We start from the raw sequence: 20,121 nt of genomic DNA, 5'->3' as shown, positions 1-20,121 counted from the left end.
TTCAACTCGTGAAAATACAACCACTCCCATGTTCACATCATCCCCCCAGGGGACTCAATTTAAAAATGAGGGGTTTCCCATTTAAGATTCAGATATGGAGAATTTGTTCTTTCAGAGTCAGAGGGTTGTTAGTCTGTGGAATTCTTTCCCCCAGAAAGCAGTGGAGGCTGGGGTGCCACGGAGTGAACACAAGAACACAAAAATGAGTAGGTTCCTCAAACCAGTTGCACCATTTGATAAGATCATGGCCGATCTGATTGTGGCCTCAACTCTACTTTTCTGTCTGATCCCTATCATAACTCTTGACTTTCTTGTCGATCAAAGATATATATAACTCAGCCTTGAATATACTCAATGATCCAGCCTCCATTGCTTTCTGGGGAAAATAATTGCACAGACTTACAACCCTCAGAGAAAGAAAACTTTTCCTTATCACAGTCTGAAATGGGAGGCCCCTAATATTTAAAGGGAGTCCTTAAGTTTCCATCTGTCTCGAGAGAAAACATCTTCTCAGCATCCATCTTGTCAAATCTCCTTCGGCTTTTATGTTTAAATAAGATAATCTCTTATTCTTCTAAACCCCAATGGGCAAAGGCCATTGCAGTACAAGAATAAAAAGACAGATTAAACATTTCTACCTCTCTTCAGTTCCAAGAAGAATCTAATTTGACTGGAAACATTAACTCTTTCTCTCTCTGCAATTGCTGCCAGACCTGAATATTTCCAGCACATAGTTTTTACTTCAGATTTCAAGCAACCGTACTGTGTTGTTTTTATATTAGCATAGAAACTATCATTTGTTATTCTAAATGTAAAATTAAAACAATATTCTTCCAGTCTCATTAATAATTTCTTACACAGTGGTGGTAGCAGACAGCTTCGGAGTAATTAACCTGTTATTTTGTTAATAATGCAATATACATAACCGAGCAAGGCTACACAACTTGACACCCAAAATTATTCTTATTATGCTGACTTATTTTAGAACAGAACACAATTCTCGAAAACGTGTTAACGTTTTTCTGACCAGATAACAAATTTGTGCACATGCACAAAATGATTTTCTGCCCATTTATTTTATGGACATGCAGCCTCAAATATGGTTCTGTGAAAGTAAATTTCCAGTGTTTATATGAGGTTCAACATAATCAGTTAAGCAGACCTCAAGGACTCTATAATCAAGAGTGCATCCTTTCTTGACTAGCCAATATTTTGTTAATTGATAGATTGGCCAGGGATCACAACAAGGAATCAATGCATACATTGGACGCGATTCAGCGGACATTAAACAAAGTCCGCTTTTGGGCATGTTTGGTGGGGTGTTCCTCGGGGCGTGCAGTGGTGAGATTCATCCCGCTCTTCACTGGCACTTTGGGCCTCGGGAAGTTTCTCCCTGTCGAGGCCACACTATAATAGATTTCCTGCACTTGCTCCTTGCAAATTGCCATTTTGACTGGTTGCCCTGATCTCTTCCCCCTGCCCTTTCAGCCTCCCTGCCCTACTTTCAGGAACCCCCTCTTCACCCTCTTCCCACCATGTGTCACCTGGAATCTCTCTCGGCTCCCCTAATGAGCAAGGCCTCCCAGACCCGGCCCCTGGCAGTGCCAACCTGGCACCCAGGCACCGCTAGCCCAGAATCCTGGCAGTGCCATCCAAGCACCCTGGTGACAGGGTACAACCCTGCCCTATCCCCGACCACCAGGGGGTCACTATTAGCTTGCGAGACATCCCCCGAAGCATCATCAAGCCGTTTTGTGAAAGCAAGTGCAAAATGCCACCAGTTCAGATCTCGCAGGCACGGCTGTTGACTCCCGGCGCCGGGTGAATGGAGCGTCTGGGTATTTAAATATGCCGAGCTGGATCACTCCCAGAGAGGGTGAGATCCAGATAGCATTTTTAAATGCCATCCTGATCTCCAAGGCCCCGAAAAGAATCCCCGACCTCCCACCCAAGCCGAACGCAACATGGGAGGGTTCCCCACACCCCCCAACACCCAAGACAAGCAACCCTGGCCCAATCACGTGCGTGCAAAAAAATGCCAGCTTGGCAGTGCCCATCTGATATCCTGTCAAATGCCGTGAACAACCCACTGTGAACATAGGGCCACGGGCCGTATTGGTGTCCCCTCAGGTCATCCCCCCTTGATGCACTCTGGCCCCAGCTGACCCATCAACTGTATGGGTGCACTCCAGCTGAACCAGTGACATCTTGTTGGCTGAGATGAGTGTGTGTGGGGATTGTAATGTGTAGATGTAGCTGCAGCTTGTCAGCCTCTCGAGTGTCAATCACGGATCTAGCAAATCCAGCACCGTTTTTTCATTGGAATTGATTGTATTCCACATGGCGCCGGTGCTAGCCCCTTAGCAGTAGCGGAATCGGTGCAGATGCGGCGCCAGTTTTTCTGCTTTAAAAAAAATATATTATGCTATTTGTAGTTTTTATAATAATAACAACAATAAAAGCAATATAAACATAGTACATAAAACATTTCCATCCCGATCACGCTCTTCGCACCCCCAATCAATGAATCAATAACCTAACCCCGCCCCCCCCCCTAGATTTCTGCCTCTGTTGACATTTTAATTTTCTCCAAGAATGTCGACGACCAGCTGCCACCTCTGGACGAACCCTAATATTGACCCTCTTAGGGCGAACTTTATTTTCTCGAGACTGAGAAACCCAGCCATGTCACTAACCCAAGTCTCTAATTTTAGGGGCTTCGAGTCTCTCCACATTAACAGTATCCGTCTCCGGGCTACCAGGGAGGCAAAGTCCAAAACGTCAGCCTCTTTCGCCCCCTGGACTCCCGGATCTTCCGACACTCCAAAGATCGCTACCTCGGCACCACCCGTGTTTTAAGTATCGTGGACATAGTCTTAGCAAAACCCTGCCAAAACCCTCCAAGCTTCGGGCATGCCCAAAACATATGGACATGGTTTGCTGGACCTCCCGCGGGTTTTGGCAGGGTTTTGCTAAGACTATGTCCACTCGCACACCTGTCCTCTACCCCAAAGAACTTGCTCATCCGGGCTACCGTCATGTGTGGCCGGTGAACTACCTTAAATTGTATTAGGCTAAACCTGGCACATGATGAGGATGTGTTAACCCTGTTTAAGGCATCCGCCCACAGACCAGCCTCTACCTCATCGCACTTGCCCTTCAGTTCCTCTATCTGGGTTTCCTCCGACTCCATAAGTTCTTTGTAGATATCTATATCTGATACCTTCCCCTCTTCCACCCATGTTCTGGAAACTACCTTGTCCTGTATCCCCTGTGGTGGCAGGAGTGGGAATGTCGAAATCTGCCTTCTCAGAAAATCCCGTACCTGCAGATATCTAAACCCATTCCCTGCTGACAGTTCAAATTTCTCCTCCAAATCCTTCAAGCCAGGGAAGCTCCCGTCTACAAGTTGATCTCCCATCCTCTCAATTCCTATGTGCAATGTCTCCCATTCCCATGGCACCTGGATTCCCAGATAGCGAAAGCTCGTTCCCACCATTCTAAACGGGCAGCTCTCCCAGTCTCCTCTCCTGCCCCCTCGCCTGGATCGCGAGCATCTCGCTTTCCCCCATATTCAATTATACCCCGAGAACCTGCCAAATTCCCCTAAGATCCGCATAATCTCCCCCATCCCGTCCAACGGGTCAGAAATGTACAGAAGCAGGTCATCTGCATAAGGCAAAACCCGATGCTGCACCCATCCCGGACCACCCCTTTCCAGTTCCTGGAAGCACTTAACGCCATAGCCAATGGCTCTATGGCCAGAGCAAACAACAGCGAGGAGAGGGGACACCCTTGCCTTGTCCCTCGGTGCAGTTTAAAACAGCCCGACAACCGCTGATTCGTACGCACACTTGCTACTGGTGCCTGATGCAACTGCACCCAATCAATGAAGCCCTGACACAAATAATTCCACTCCACCCGATCAAAGGCCTTCTCCACATCCATCGCCTCCATCTCACCCCCCCCCCCCTCTGACGGCATCATAATAACGTTTAAGAGCCTTCTAACATTGGCCTCGAGTTGCCTGCCCTTTACAAACCCCACGCGATCTTCTCCTATCACCCCTGGGACATAATCCTCTATCCTTGCGGCCAGTATCTTAAGCCAGCAGTTTGGTATCCACATTCAGTGGAGGAATCGGCCTGTGTGACCCGCATAGTTCAGGGTCTTTCTCCCGCTTCAGAAAACTATGTGTAGAATTCCACCGGGTAGCCGTCTGGCCCCGGGGCCGTACCCATCTGCATGACCTCCAGCCCCTCCATTATTTCCTCAATTTAATTGGGGCTCCCAGCCCTTCCACAAGTTTTTCCTCCACCCTCGGGACCCTCAGCTGACCCAGGAACTGCCTCATCCCCTCCACCGCAGCCGGGGGTTCCGACTCAGATAACTTGGTATAAAAGTCCTCAAAAACCTCATTCACCCCCACTGGGTCAGGACTGCATTCCCACCTCTGTTCTTTACTCTCCCTATCTCCCTGGTCGCCTCCTTTTTCCTCAGCTGGTGTGCTAGCATTCTACTGGCCATTCCCCCATACTCATACACCGCTCCCTTTGCCTTCCTCAGTTGTTCCACCACCTTCCCTGTGGATAACAGCCCAAACTCCACCTGTAACCTCCGCCACTCCTTCAGTGGCCCCGCGTCCGAATTTCTCCTGTCCCCCTGGAGTATCTCCACAACTAACCAATCCCTCTCTGCTCATTCCACCTTTTCTCTATGAGCCCGTATCAATATTAACTCCCGTCTAACCACTGCCTTCAGAGCTTCCCACACCGTTGCTGCCGGGACTTTCCCCATATCATTTATTTCCAAATAGTTCTGGATGGATTTTCTCACCTGCCCACACACCCCCTCATCTGCTAATAGTCCCACATCCAGCCTTGATGACGGGCACTGCCCTCTCTCCATACTAACCCGTAGATCCACCCAATGTGGGGCATGATCCGACACCACGATTGCCGAGTACTTGGTATTCACCACTCCTGGCAGCAGAGCCCTGCTCAGGATAAAAAAGTCGATCCGAGAGTATACTTTGTGGACATGGGAGAAAAAAGAAAGCTCCTTCACTCTTGGCCGTTCGAACCTCCATGGGTCGGCTCCCTCCACCTGCTCCATAAACCGCTTTAATTCCTTTGCTACGGCTGGCACCCTCCCTGTCCTAGATTTTGACCGGTCCAATCCTGGATCAATCACTGTATTGAAATCTCCCCCCAAGATCAGATGATGTGACTCTAGGTCCGGGACCTTACCTAACACCTGCCTCATAAATTCCACATCATCCCAGTTTGGTGCATATACATTCACGAGTACCACCTGCATCCCCTCAAGCTTCCCACTCACCATAATGTACCTGCCCCGCGTCTGGCATGATTCTCCCTGCCTCAAATGCCACCCGTTTGTTAATCGGGATCGCGACCCCCCTGGTCTTAGAGTCCAGTCCCTGAATGGAAGACCACCCTTTCCTCAAACTGGTCTGGTCTATAACCTTTGGGTGTGTCTCTTGTAACATTGCCACCTCCGCCTTCAATCCCCTCAGATGCGTGAACACGTGAGCCCTCTTAACCGGCCCATTTAGCCCTCTGACGTTCCAAGTCATCAGCCTAGTCGGGGGGTTTCCCGTTCCCCCGCCCCTGCCGATTAGCCATCACCCTTGTTAGGCCAGCCGCCAGGTCGCGACTCTCGCTTCCTCGGGCCTCCGCCGTCCTCAATCTCCCTTTTGTCCCCTGGCATCAGTTCCTCCCCTTTCAGCCGAGTAGCTCCCCCCACCCCTCCCTCCCCCTAGTAACAGCACCAGAAACCCAACCCCCCATATCAAAATTATCACCTGCTCATCCCCCACTGTGCTTCCGTGAGCTAGCTCACCTCGCCAGCCTGGTAGCTCCCGCCCATGGCACCAGACATCCTATCTGTGGTGCATCTGTAAAAATTGGTACGATTCAATGTAGACATGTCAAATTTCCTTAGTTTCCTGAAGAAGTATAGGCGCTGTTGTGCTTTCTTGATCGTAGTGTAGACATGGGTGGACCAGGACAGATTGTTGGTGATGTGGATACCTCGGAATTTGAAGCTGTCAACCATCTCCACCTTGGCACCATTGATGCAGACAGGGGTGTGCACGATACTTTGCTTCCTGAAATCAATGACCAGGTCCTTAGTTTTGCTGGCGTTGAGGAAGAGATTGTTGTCGTTACACCATGCCACTAAGTTCTCTATCTCCCAGTACTCTGATTCTTCGCTGTTTGAGATCTGACCCACTGCGGTCGCGTCATCAGCAAACTTGTAGACGGAGTTGGAGACAAATTTTGTCATTCATCATGTGTGTATAGGGAGGATAGTAGGGGCCTAAGTATGCAGCCTTGCGTGCCCTGGTATTGAGGACTATTGTGGACAACACGTTGTTGTTTATCCTTATCGATTGTGATCTATGGGTCAGGAAGTCGAGGATCCAGTTGCAGAGGCAGGAGCCAAGTCCTAGGTTTCGAAGTTTGGATACGAGTTTGGCTGGGATTATGGTGTTGAAAGTGTGAGCTGAAGTCAATGAATAGGAATCCTTGTTGTTGAGATGCTCCAGGGATGAGTGTAGAGCCAGGGAGATGGCATCTGCTGTGGACCGGTTATGGTGGTATGCAAACTGCAGTGGATCAAGGCATTCTGGGAGAATGGAGTTGATGTGTCTCATGACCAATCTCTCAAAGTACTTCATAATGATAGACGTCAAGGCCACGGGTAGTAGTTTTTGAGGCACGTTGCCTGGTTCTTCTTTGGCACCGGTATGATGGTGGTCTTCTTGAAGCAGGTGAGAAACTTGGAACGGAGTAGGGAGAGTTTGAAGACGTCTGTGAACAGATCCGCCCAGTTGGTCCACACAGGATCTGAATGCACGACCAGGGACTCCATCAGGACCCATTGCTTGCCGAGGCTGCTGGGGCAGTTGACAACGGTTTGTTGCTTTCCTTCTCAAAATGAGCATAGAATGCATTGAATTCATCGGGGAGGGGTGCGCTGCTGCCGGAGATTCTACTCGGCTTTGCTTTGTAGCACGTTATGTTATTTAATCCTTGCCACAACCGACGAGAATCTGTTTCGTTAGTCTGTGACTCTAGCTTATTGTCTCTTGGCATCCCTGATGGCAATGAAGGTGATGAGGGTATTACCCACAGATTAGAGACCCAGCAGAAGCCTCAAGTCACTTCTTTTCAGGGACTTAACTGGACAGTGGTGGGCCTCACTCAGAATCAAGGACCTGGGGGCAGAAGTGCCGCCTGCCGAGAACTACCAGCCAATCAGAGACTGGTAGCTCTTTAGTGCCATCAGAGAGCCAATGGATGCTGCTCGACTTACACTTCTACCTGAGGCCTCGGATCACCCAAGAACCCAGGCACAGGTGAGTGTTGGCAGGTTGGGTGTTGCGGATGGTGGTCGCGGGGCAGGATTGACAGCAAGCGCAGTGGGGTGGCTCTCAGTTACCCCTCATTCCCGTTGTTGGGTCCCTTGTTTCTTTTGAATGAGGGGTTCCCCATGGAATCTCACAAGCAACCTGGACAGGATTTATGTTTTTGGGCTTCTTGCATGACGAATGCCCTGCCTGATGCTGGTGAGACCCTTAAGAGTGCATTAATTGCCTACTTTCCTAATTTATCTATCTTTGTACCAGCAGCAAATTTAGGTGCAATATCCTCAGTCCTGTCATCCAAGTCATTGATACAGATTGTAAATAGTTGAGCCCCAACACTGATTCATGTGGCTCCCCAATAGTTGCCGCTGTTTTGCTTTCTTGAAAATGAACCATTTATTCCAACTCTGATTCATGTGTCATGAGAGTACCTTTAACAAATGGGTGTTTAAGAAATGTACCTTTAAGAAATGGATGTTTATCAGTGATGTCAGAATATGGGTCGAGCTGGGCTGTCAGTCATCTTTTTACTTTCGTTTTAGGCTGTTTGCTGCAGGGTGTGTTTTAGTTTTGTTTTCAGTGTTGGAGTTGAAGCCAGGTGTACTGTTGATCTCTCTGCCATCAAAAGACTATCTCTTGATCATTTGGTGAATTCAGAATTATAATTGTTCTCAGTAGTGAATGGAAACCTCGTGCTTATGTTAAAAGGTGTTTCTTTTGTCTTCTGGATGTTGTTTGGGAAATTATTAATTAATACTTAGTGTTGTATTCTTTGGGGGTTGTATTTGAATTGATGGTTGCCAAGATGTTCACTGTATGTTTTAAAAAGGTTAACTTGAGTTCATAGAATAAACATTGTTTTGCTTTAAAAAGTCCATTTCTGCTGTACCACGTCTGTAGAGTGGGCCGTGTGCTCCCCATACTACAATCTATTAAAAGTTGTGGGTCAGGTGAACTCCATGAAACACTTTGGGGTTCTCTAAACCCTGACCCATAACACATATTAGCTAATTCTCTCTCCATGCGAATATATTACCCCAACACTTTGTGCAGTAATCTTTCAGTGGCACCTTATCGAATGCCTTTTGGAAATCCACATATACGAATTCCCATTTATTAACCCAGCTTGTTACATCTCAAAGAACTTGAATAAACTTTTAAAACCGGATTTCTCTTTCATAAAACTGTGTTGAGTCTGCTTAATAGTATTTAGATTGTTGAAATGGCCCGCTACTACTTTTCAAGGATGGACTCGAACATTTTCACAATGACAAATGTTAGGCTATGTGGCCACAATTTTCTGCTTTCTGTCTTCCCCCTTTCTTCAATTGACATGTTACACTTGCTGTTCCTCAATACCTTAGGACCTTTCCTGAATCTAGGACATTTTGGAAGATTACAACCAATGCATCCACTATCACTGCAGCCACTTATTTTAAGATGCCAGGCTGCAAGCCATCAGGTTTAGGGGACCTGTCAGCCTTTAGTCGCATTAGTTTGCCGAGTACTTTTTCCTTGAGTGACAGTGACTTGTACCATGATTTTCTAACTATTCATGCAATACTTTTTGTGTCTTCTACAGATACAGGATACTTGGGCGGCACAGTGATTAGCATTGCTGCCTCACAGCGGCAGAGATCTGGGTTCAATTCCGGCCTCGGGTGACTGTATCTGTAGAGTTTGCATGTTCTACGTGGTTTTCTTCCAGGTTCTCCGGTTTCCTCCCAGTTAAAAGATGTGCAGGTTGGTAGATTGGTCATGCTGAATTGCTCTTTAGTATCCAATAAATGTGGGGTTACGGAGATAGGGCATGGGATTGGGCCCTGTCGGTGCAGACTCGATGAACCACATGGCCACCTTCAGCAGCACTGTAGGGATTCCATGGATTCAAAGTCTCTGCCATTTCCTTGTTTTCTACTACTAATACCACACTATTATCCTCTAAGAAATTAAAGTTTACTTTTGCTACTGTCTTTCTTTTTAAATACTTGTAGAAGCATTTACTGTCTATTTCTATATTTTTTTGCTAATTTGCTCTCAAATGCTAATTTCTCCCTCTATTCTTTTTTGTTCATCACCCTTTGCTGGTTTCAGGAATTTTTCCAATCTTTGGCCTGCCCCTAATTTTTTTCCTTCAATTTGATACCATGAGGCCGGACAGGTAACTCAACCCAAGCCTTTTACTGACAGCTATCAAGGATACCAGAGTAAACTCTGAGGGAATGTATCCCGGTACTTCCTGAACTTATCTTTCGAATGGTTCTGGTACTTGGTTTCAGGGCAGAGTGCTGCAGTATCACTTCTGACCACTGCTGCTCTGTGCTTGGCCGGCTTGGAGAGCTGCCGGCTAATTCGGCAGGACTTCCTAGGGCCGACGGAAGTGAGCATTAAGTGGCAGTGTGAGTTTGAGAGTCAGTGGTTGCGCATTACGTGTCGACCCTCAGGATAGCGAGCGATCTAATATTCTACCTGTGCACTAGGAAAATAATTTCTAAATTAATTTTATTTTAAAACAAAGAAATCTGGATGTGGGGCACCAGCTATCTTGAAGTCTCATAATTTAAGAGACAGGAGAAGATTTTTTTAGGCCACATCTGTGCATAAGGAAATTCTTCTGAATCAAGAATACTCTTGCACAACTTTAACAGACGGCTGGATTTGGGGGCGGGTGGAGGGGGCTGGATTCAAGAGTTGCAGGTGAGCCCACCTCTGCATGGTTGTCAGGTTGTTTATTGGTTTGAGGTGGCATTTCTGCCCCATCTTGGGAGGATGTTCCCCCTCTAAAAGCTACCAGTTAATCAAGTGATGGCAGCTATCTGGTCCCTGCAGCTCCATTGGGAGCTGTGGCCACTGGTAGCACAGCAGTCGGGCCCAAACAAGGCATACTACGATGGTGCTAGACTTCGGCGATAAGTCCCAGGTCTTGCCAGGACCAGGCTGGCAGTCCATTCCAATTAGGGTGGGGGAATTGGGCTGGACAGAGCAAGCGGGAGGGAAAACATCCCCACCTACCACCAGCTGAGTAGTGAAATCTGTCGGGCTGCACACTTGACATGAGCTTCTCCCACTGAGGCTTAAACGGCAGCAGTGGAGGAGAATAGCCTCAACTGTCCCTCGGGCAGGCCGACCTCTTGACACCTCTCAACCAGCAGTAAAATTGCAGTGAGTGTTTGTGGGTATGTGGTGGGAATTGCACCCAATGCTTGGCACCCAATCTTATGGTCCCCACCCCCAGCCAACATGCCACCAAGGACTGTATTCAGTCCACAATGTTAGTTTCCATAGATGTCGGCATATGTGTTGACCTTTGCATACTTGAAAAAATCGCTCCAAAATCATGGGCCGACTTATGCACCAAGTAAAAAAAGAAAATAGCTGCCCTGGTTGTGGGTAGACACCATCTTTGTTATTCACCACATGGGGTCTGCTCAGTGTGGGTGTGCCCTTTGCAATACAGCCTGTTTCACCTGTTTTATACCTTGCACCCAGTTTATAAAGTACCAGTAAGTTAAGCATTCATATGTGGGGTGTAAAATGGAGGCCAACTCTAATGCACGTCTAGCATGTTGTGGCTGAAAAGCGAAGTCGGTTTAAGCCGAGGCAGTGAAAAAGCTTGATTTTTGAGGCTGAAAAACCAGGTTGTCGTGTATGCTGAGTCAAGTCATAGACCTTGATTAACGGTTATAATTTTATTATTTTTAGCATTTTAGGACTAAATTTTCAAATTTAGAAAGGAAAACAACTTGTGGCAGTACTTACTAGGAATAGGTCTAAGAACGTCTGGAATAAGGATTTCCACCAGAGCCTGGTACATTACGTGATCGCAGGTACACATCCATTTGAGGACGGAATCATTCTTGCACAGTGCAGTGAGCTTTGCCTTCACGAGTCTACCTTCTATCTCATTCTCACTGCAGGAGGACAGAGAAAGAATCAAATCAATGATCATTAAAATACCAATGATAAGTGATAGATTTTTATCTGTAATTATATGATGAATTTTCTCCCCCTATCAGGCCCAATTTAGCATGTGGCAGCAACAAATGTAACTGATTTGCAGGTTGATTTGAAATTTATGACAAGGGGGGATATTTTAACTTGCCAAAGTGATCAGATTTCTGTTCAGGTGGCAAGTTAAAAGAAGACACTGCAGATAGGTCAGGAAGCCAACCTGTATTAGGAAAATGAGGCCACAGGCCCAATTTTGGGTGAAACGTACAATTCTGGCTTTGGCTCGTGCTTGCAGCACATCACCTATTTTTGGCCGATTTGTTATCCCACCACCCCGCCCCCACCCCAGTTTAATATCACTGGCCAAGTTGTGAAAGCCAAATAGACCGGAGTAGAAACTTGCCTGGTTTGACTAATAGTGGTCCCATCAGTTGAAGTCGATGGACTATAGTGCCAGAATGTTTGCCATAGTTTTTCAATTAGGCTAAACTGAAGATTCACTACTACATCCAGTATTGCCTATAAAGTAACAAAAACAAAAGATATGATTAGAATCATGGAATCCCTACAGTGCAGAAGGAGGCCATTCGGCCCATCGGGTCTGCACCGGCCCTTGGAAACAGCACCCTACTTAAGTCCATGCCTCCACCCCATCCCTGTAAACCAGTAACCCCACCTAACATTTTGGACACAAAGAGGCAATTTAGCATGGTCAATCCACCTAACCTACACATCTTTTGGACTATGGGAGAAAACCGGAGCACTCGGAGGTAACCCAAGCACACACTGGGAGAAAGTGCAACCTCCACACAGTCACCCGAGGCTGGAATTGAACCTGGGTCCCTGGAGCTGTGAGACAGCAGTGCTAACTCCTGTGCCACCGTGCTGCACAAATGCAATTTAAAAGATTCATTATTGTTAGAACCTAAAAAAGACAAGCACTTCATAGGGCGGGGCAAGATATGTAAGACCATATCTGACTTTGAGTAAGATACTTTAGATATTAAGGGTGGGATTTTCCATTGCGAGTGCACGTCGCTACCGCTGCCAACGAGGATGGAGAATTTGGCGCTCAACCAAATCTCCATTCACTGCAACGGGATCGGAGAATCATCGGAGATTTTAGGGTGTGATGTTACAAGTTCATTTGAAACTCTTCTAAAGAAGCTTTAACTAGCTTGAAATGAAGACACTAGTTTAATTATTCGGTATATACTGTTTAAGATCTGGGCTTAGATTTTCCAGCCCTGGTGCATCGAGTGTGTCGAGTCAGCCAAAAGGTAATGAGTTCAGTGGGATTGGATGATCCAATCGGCAAGCGGGTTTTGAAAATCTCACTCCTGGTAACTGTGGGAATATGGTTTCACATTACCTGTGCATATCTTTGTTCATTTCTGCAAACAATGATTTAAGTTTTCTGCTCAACAGGGATACTTTGTGAAGCTGGCCTAATGCAAGGATGAGGAATTGAAGGAATGTGTGAAGGCTGTTCATCCATATCTGGAAAATGTTGATCTATTGTTGTGTGTACAATACTAAAGTGCTTGGAAGAGTTTAAGTGGACCACATAACTATGGAAATGAAAAACGAAAATCACTTATTGTCACGAGTAGGCTTCAATGAAGTTACTGTGAAAAGCCCCTAGTCGCCACATTCCGGAGCCAGTCCGGTGAGGCTGGTACGGGAATCGAACCGTGCTGCTGGCCTGCTTTAAAAGCCAGTGATTTAGCCCAGTGATAATAATTAGGAGATGTTGAGAGGGGCTAAATGCATCATCTTGACTCCATGTTGTTACATGCAATGTCACTTTGTGCATGTTAGTTTACTGTGATTTAGTAACAGCATGCATGAAATGTAGAGACAAAAGGTAGAATTGGTATAACAGTTTTGAGTGAACCACTGTAGTTATAATTATGCTGGATTGTGGAGTGTGATATACCAGAGTTCTCATCATGAATCATGAACTCAATAAAGAATTATGTCGTCATGCTGGAATTATATAGTATGATTTGCCTGAGTACTCATGTTGGATCGTGTAACATGAGCTTATTAAGGACCTGATTCTGCAGTTGTTACAACCGGTGTTCAAAATAAGAAAACAAATTAGAAGAAGTTCAACGGTTGCCTGAACTAAATATCTGAAATGGAGAGTGGATTTTCTCTCAAGATGTCATAGTGCATTGGTCAGATATGCACAGAAATCCATTCAACAGTAGATAAGAGAGGTTACAAAGGAAAAAGTCAGCAGGTCTGGCAGCATCTGTGGAGAAAGAGTTAATGTTTTAGGTCATGACTTTTCATCAGAACTGTGAAATGTTAGAAACGTTCATAAGAACATAAGAACTAGGAGCAGGAGTAGGCCATCTGGCCCCTCGAGCCTGCTCCGCCATTCAATTAGATCATGGCTGATCTTTTGTGGACTCAGCTCCACTTTCCGGCCCGAACACCATAACCCTTAATCCCTTTATTCTTCAAAAAACTATCTATCTTTACCTTAAAAACATGTAATGAAGGAGCCTCAACAGCTTCACTGGGCAAAGAATTCCATAGATTCACAACCCTTTGGGTGAAGAAGTTCCTCCTAAACTCAGTCCTAAATCTACTTCCCCTTATTTTGAGGCTATGCCCCCTAGTTCTGCTGTCACCCGCCAGTGGAAACAACCTGCCCGCATCTATCCTATCTATTTCCTTCATAATTTTAAATGTTTCTATAAGATCCCCCCTCATCCTTCTAAATTCCAACGAGTACAGTCCCAGTCTACTCAACCTCTCCTCATAATCCAACCCCTTCAGCTCTGGGATTAACCTAGTGAATCTCCTCTGCACACCCTCCAGCGCCAGTACGTCCTTTCTCAAGTAAGGAGACCAAAACTGAACACAATACTCCAGGTGTGGCCGCACTAACACCTTATACAATTGCAACATAACCTCCCTAGTCTTAAACTCCATCTCTCTAGCAATGAAGGACAAAATTCCATTTGCCTTCTTAATCACCTGTTGCACTTGTAAACCAACCTTCTGTGACTCATGCACTAGCACACCCAAGTCTCTCTGAACAGCGGCATGCTTTAATATTTTATCGTTTAAATAATAATCCCGTTTGCTGTTATTCCTACCAAAATGGATAACCTCACATTTGTCAACATTGTATTCCATCTGCCAGACCCGAGCCCATTCACTTAACCTATCCAAATCCCTCTGCAGACTTCCAGTATCCTCTGCACTTTTCGCTTTACCACTCATCTTAGTGTCATCTGCAAACTTGGACACATTGCCCTTGGTCCCCAACTCCAAATCATCAATGTAAATTGTGAACAATTGTGGGCCCAACACGGATCCCTGAGGGACACCACTAGCTACTGATTGCCAACCAGAGAAACACCCATTTATCCCAACTCTTTGCTTTCTATTAATTAACCAATCCTCTATCCATGCTACTACTTTACCCTTAATGCCATGCATCTTTATCTTATGCAGCAACATTTTGTGTGGCACCTTGTCAAAGGCTTTCTGGAAATCCAGATATACCACATCCATCGGCTCCCCGTTATCTACTGCACTGGTAATGTCCTCAAAAAATTCCACTAAATTAGTTAGGCATGACCTGCCTTTAACGAACCCATGCTGCGTCTGCCCAATGGGACAATTTCTATCCAGATGCCTCGCAATTTCTTCCTTGATGATAGATTCCAGCATCTTCCCTATTACCGAAGTTAAACTCACTGGCCTATAATTTCCTGCTTTCTGCCTACCTCCTTTTTTAAAGAGTGGCGTCACGTTTGCTAAGTTGAACGTTTGTTCAAAGTGGTAAAATTGGGAGGGTTGAACCAACACCCTGTCCCCTTATCAAGACACATTTTCATGTATGTACAGGAGCTGTAACGTCTGCCCTTTTACCTCATATCTCCTCATCAAGGCTCCAAACATTACTTCCAGGCTAAGCAGCAATTTACAAGTACTTCTTTCAATTTAGCATACTGTATTCACTGCTCACAGGGGTTGGTTTAGCACAGGGCTAAATCGCTGGCTTTGAAAGCAGACCAAGGCAGGCCATTAGCACGGTTCAATTCCCGTACCAGCCTCCCTGAACAGATGCCGGAATGTGGCGACGAGGGGCTTTTCACAGTAACTTCATTTGAAGCCTACTTGTGACAATAAGCGATTTTCATTTAATTTTCATTCATTCACAATAAGGTTTCCTTTCCACTGGAGAGACCAAATACAGATTGGGTGACTGCTTTATGAAACAAATCCACTTAGTCTGCAAACATGACCCTGAGTTTATGATGGCCTATCATTTTAATTCTTACTGTCATGCTGATATCTTTGTCCTCAGCTTACTGCAGTGTTCCAATGAAGCTCAACATAAGCTTTAGGTTAGGCATTTTATAGTCTTCTGGACTCAACACTGAGTTCGATCATTTTAAACTGTAACCTGTCACCCCCCCTTAAACTAATTTTATTTTATATTCCAGTCATAACCTTGATTTTCTTGGTTTTGAATGCCAGGTGTTCATGATTCTGTCATTCACACTTTCTCTGGTCCCATCTACTGTTTCTATACCATTCCCTTTGACTATTCCCACCAACTCTTTCCTCGTTTCATGTCTCCACCCTTTTACAGATCCTTCCCTTCTGTTTTTTTTTTCCACTCTCCTTAATTTCCCAGATCTGATAGAAGGTCACTACTTGAAACGTTAACCGTGTTTCTCTCTCCACAGATACTGCCAGACCTGCTCCATATTTCCGGCAGTTTCTGCTTTTATTTCAAATTTTCAGCATCTGCAGTATTTTACCGTTGAAAAGGAAATAGGTCTGTTTTCTGGTTTTGTTTTGCATTAGTAAAGATTCTGCAAAATTTAATATGAAGTTGAGTCCATAAAAGGATTAATAATTTATTTTTGAATTTTGTATATTCTGAATTTTAAAAATAATTTTAAATTAAAGGTCCTAAATTCCTTACCTCACAGTGCTCTCTATAAAGAATCTGCAGTGTTCTGATATCCTCAAGAGTGATGCAATCCAACAATGGACCGTCTCCAACCTCAAGCTCTACAAATTCAGGAAGAGCACGGGAGGCATCTATCATCAAAATAAATCAAAAAACAAAATTTATTACCACTGCTTAGCTGATATGACAAAATCTTGCCCAATTTAACGCCATCAGAGGGTCTTTGAAGCTTTGTGAGTAATGACAAAATAGTAAGCAATCAGCAGAGTAGCGATTTTGTTTTTTTTGGGTCATTGAAAGACTGGTTGACTATTTATACAGATTCGTTCACATAATATTAATTTTAAATATTCATTCATGGGATGTGGATGCCACTGGTAAGGCCAGCATTTAATGTCCATCTCTAATTGCCCAAGAGGTGATAACGAGATGTCTTTTTGGACTGCTGCAGTCCCTGTGGTATAGATTCACACAATGCTGTTCGGTCCCGGGGTCCAAGAATGTCAATATATTCCAGAGTCGGGATTGTACGTGATCGTGGGGAGAACATGCTGGTGGTGATGTTCCCATGCGCCTGCTCCCTTTATTCTTCCAAAGAGAAGACATGGGCTTAGAAAGTGCTGTTGAATAAGCCTGGGCAAGTTGAAGTGCATCTTGTAGATGATGGACACAGTTGCCAGTGTGTACTGGTGGTGGTGTGAATGAATGTTTCAGGTAGTGAATACGATGTAGATCAAGTGGGTTGCTCGGTCCTGGGTAGTGTCAAGCTTCTTGAGTGCTGTCAGAGCTGCAAGTGGACAATATTCTATCACACTCCCTACTTGTGCCTTATAGATAGTGGAAAGACTTTGGGGAGTTATCAACCATGGAATTGTCAGCTTCTGACCTGCTCTTACAGCTGATGTATTTGTGGCTGCCAATAATTTTCTAGTTAAACATGGATTCACAGTAATGCGTTATTATGTTGGATTATGTTTATTTAGTTGAAACTGAACTTTCCTTTGATTAGAAAAACACATGAATTCATTGCCCAACAAGTTACTAAACACACACGATCAGCTTCCTACACTATTTCAATGAAACTCAAGGAACAGCATTGCATCTTTTTTAACTCAATATTGAGTTCAACAATTCAAGATCATATCTATGACTCCCATTTTTCCAGACAGCAACTGTTAGTAATGATTTTGGTATCCCCACTTACATCGTCTCTAGGCTTACCTTTTGGTTCCTTACTTATCTCTTGTTATCTCCTTTTGCCTTACACCATCCATCATCCCTCCTTAATCGCTCCCTCCTTCCACCCTACCACATATTTTCCCCTTTGTTTTCTCCTCCTCGTCTCACTTTTTTTTGCCTCTGTGGCTTAAGACCTTGTACAGTTCTAACTTTCATCCATTGCTGGTGAAACGTCATTGAGCTGAAATGGTAACTTTGTTTCTCGCTTTGCAGATTCTGTCTGACCTGCTGAGAGTATATCAAGCATTTTCTGTTTTATTTCAGATTGTCAGAACCCACACGATTTTGCTTTTGTATTGATATTTTCTATGTGTATTTCATCACCATGTGCGATTCAACGGGACAAAAACAGGGTCCCATTTTGGGTGCGTTTAGTGGAGGGTTTCCTAGTGCCTGCAGGGCTGAGAAAGACCCCGCGATTCAATAACAATTTGCTGGGGATTTTTTGTCCTTGGCAGTGAATGCCCTTTCAAGGATGCGCTTACATAATTTCCTGCATTGACCAGCTCAACTTGCCAGTTCAGGAAGATGACTTACGAATCTGGACGCTATTTTTAAAGGCTGCCCTAATCTTTCGACTCCCCTCAAGGATCTCACTGTGGCCTCCGGATCCCCCAAATTTACCTCTTCCAGGGTCTATAATAGTCTGGGAGACCCACCAGGTGCCGTTACACCTGGTCCATGTTTTCGTGGCCATTCCAGGCGTGGCCATTTTTTTCCCCAGGCTTGCATGAATCAGGTGCAGGCATATTTAAATTTGCCTAATGGATCATTTAAATATGGTAATCTGTATCGCGCCGAGTGAGGGCGAGATCCAGATCGCAACATCTCGCGAGATTCAATGGAATCTTGCAAGACGTTTCAAGTGTCGCGAATCACGTGAGAGGCCTCTTGCGAGATTCAGTGGCCTTGTTGCATCACCAATTGGGCGCAATGAGGCTGGTAAATCGCACCCAATTAATGTCTGTATCTTCTGATTTCAATGTCGAGATTAAATGGCTCCAAAACACTGGATCTCTGGATGCTTATTTATGCTTAATTTATCTAACAGCACCAGGATGGACAGTTGTAGTTTACAGAGAATCCAAGATTTATGGTTTTGGGAGTGCATATACATAAATTTACACATACACAGTGTGAATTTGAATCTTCCTTCATCCAGAAAAAAATCTCTTGATTGGAACACTAAATCAACAGAGTTAATGATGTGAATATGAACAACATAACAGAATGAGGAATGAAAAGGTTAGCTCTTACTTTCATTATGCATCTGTGGCGAGTTTCTGGTGTGATACTCAGCTAAATCACCATTAAGTTTTCATGTTCATTATTTTTTCTGTGCTAAGTTGCATAACGAGTGTTGCAGTGCTATCTTCACTTGGATTGGTCTCAGTATTTCTGGGGCTTGGAAGGGAAAAAAATGTTTCCCACGCCCTTTCAGAAACCATTGACCCCTGCTGCAAAGTGCACATGTGTGAATGATGGGTAAGCATTGGACTGGGCTTAGCTGCGGAATATTGCATGGTAAAATAGTTTGCCGACACTTAGTCAAAGTTCATACAGGGAGAATGGCTACTTTGTGGGATACAGCAGAGGTGCTGGAAATGCTGGAATGTGCCTATTCCAAGGAATAGCTTCAAAACAGAAGAGAAGGTAAGAGATAACGAGGAGGGAAGAGAGGCTCAGTTATTTAAAAAATAAAAATCCCTGAATTACAATAATTATAAATCAGTTCAAATAAAACAATTTTAAAAAATAGGTTAGGTCCTTACCTGCATGCATGCTTACAAATTTCCCCCATGTTGGTTTTGTATAGCTGATTTGAACCGACTGCAAAGCCAGGAAATAACAGTGCAGTATAATTTGTAAACACCGAGAGTGTGTGAGAGTTGAATAAAGATAAATTTACTATAAATGCAAAATTGATAAGTGAAGCACAATCTTTAAATTAACTTTAAAATTGTGTTACAGTAAATAGAAATGATATATTTTTCAGACTATGGGTAATTATTTGGGGTCACAAAAGTGCTGAATATCTGTGATGGTAAATAAACATATTACAATCACAGTATACTCAGTTACAGTTTAAAGCTTCTTCTAATGTGCCTCAACCATTTGGCTTAACCCCACCATCTTCAAATTGTTATAGAGACTTAAACCCCATGAATTGGTTCTGGATTCAAATGCAGAAGTGAACAAACAGCATGAAAATCCAGTCTCACCAATCTTCACATTATAGTATTTCTAACAGAACTGTGCCGTGCCATGACAGCAGTGCAAAATACTTTAAATATCGGAAAGACTGTATTGGCATTGTTTTTGGTCCCTGTTCCAAACACTAATCCCTATCTACTGACCCCAGGCTTTTCCTTGGCAACTGTCCGAGATTAAATCAGTCTGTTCGCAACTTTGGTGTCACATTTGACTCGGAGGTTAGCTTCCAATCTTATATTCACACCATCAGTAGGACTGCCTATTTCTACCTCTCTAACATTTCCTGACATTGCCTGGTCTCAGCTCATTTGCTGACGAAATTCTCATTCATGTCTTTGCTACCTCTAGACTTGACTATTCCAACATACTTCAG

The 20,121-nt window shown here is 44.6% G+C and overlaps 1 protein-coding gene across 5 annotated transcripts in view; it reads right to left on the bottom strand.

Moving 5' to 3' along the window:
* rfx3 (regulatory factor X, 3 (influences HLA class II expression)) overlaps nucleotides 1-20,121 on the bottom strand; it is a 572,273-nt gene that overhangs the window by 104,181 nt on the left and 447,971 nt on the right. For all 5 annotated transcript variants that reach the window (XM_038804657.1, XM_038804659.1, XM_038804656.1 and 2 more), the window contains 3 exons: nucleotides 16,308-16,426; nucleotides 11,748-11,863; nucleotides 11,153-11,304 (listed from right to left, as the gene is read on the bottom strand). In XM_038804657.1, the coding sequence (XP_038660585.1) occupies nucleotides 11,153-11,304; nucleotides 11,748-11,863; nucleotides 16,308-16,426 (387 nt within the window). The remainder of the gene's footprint in view (nucleotides 1-11,152; nucleotides 11,305-11,747; nucleotides 11,864-16,307; nucleotides 16,427-20,121) is intronic.

Source organism: Scyliorhinus canicula, chromosome 8 (assembly GCF_902713615.1).
Source record: "Scyliorhinus canicula chromosome 8, sScyCan1.1, whole genome shotgun sequence".
Classification (NCBI taxonomy): Eukaryota; Metazoa; Chordata; class Chondrichthyes; order Carcharhiniformes; family Scyliorhinidae; genus Scyliorhinus; species Scyliorhinus canicula.
Note: the sequence above shows the minus strand (reverse complement) of the source record. Positions and strands in the feature narration are given on the sequence as shown.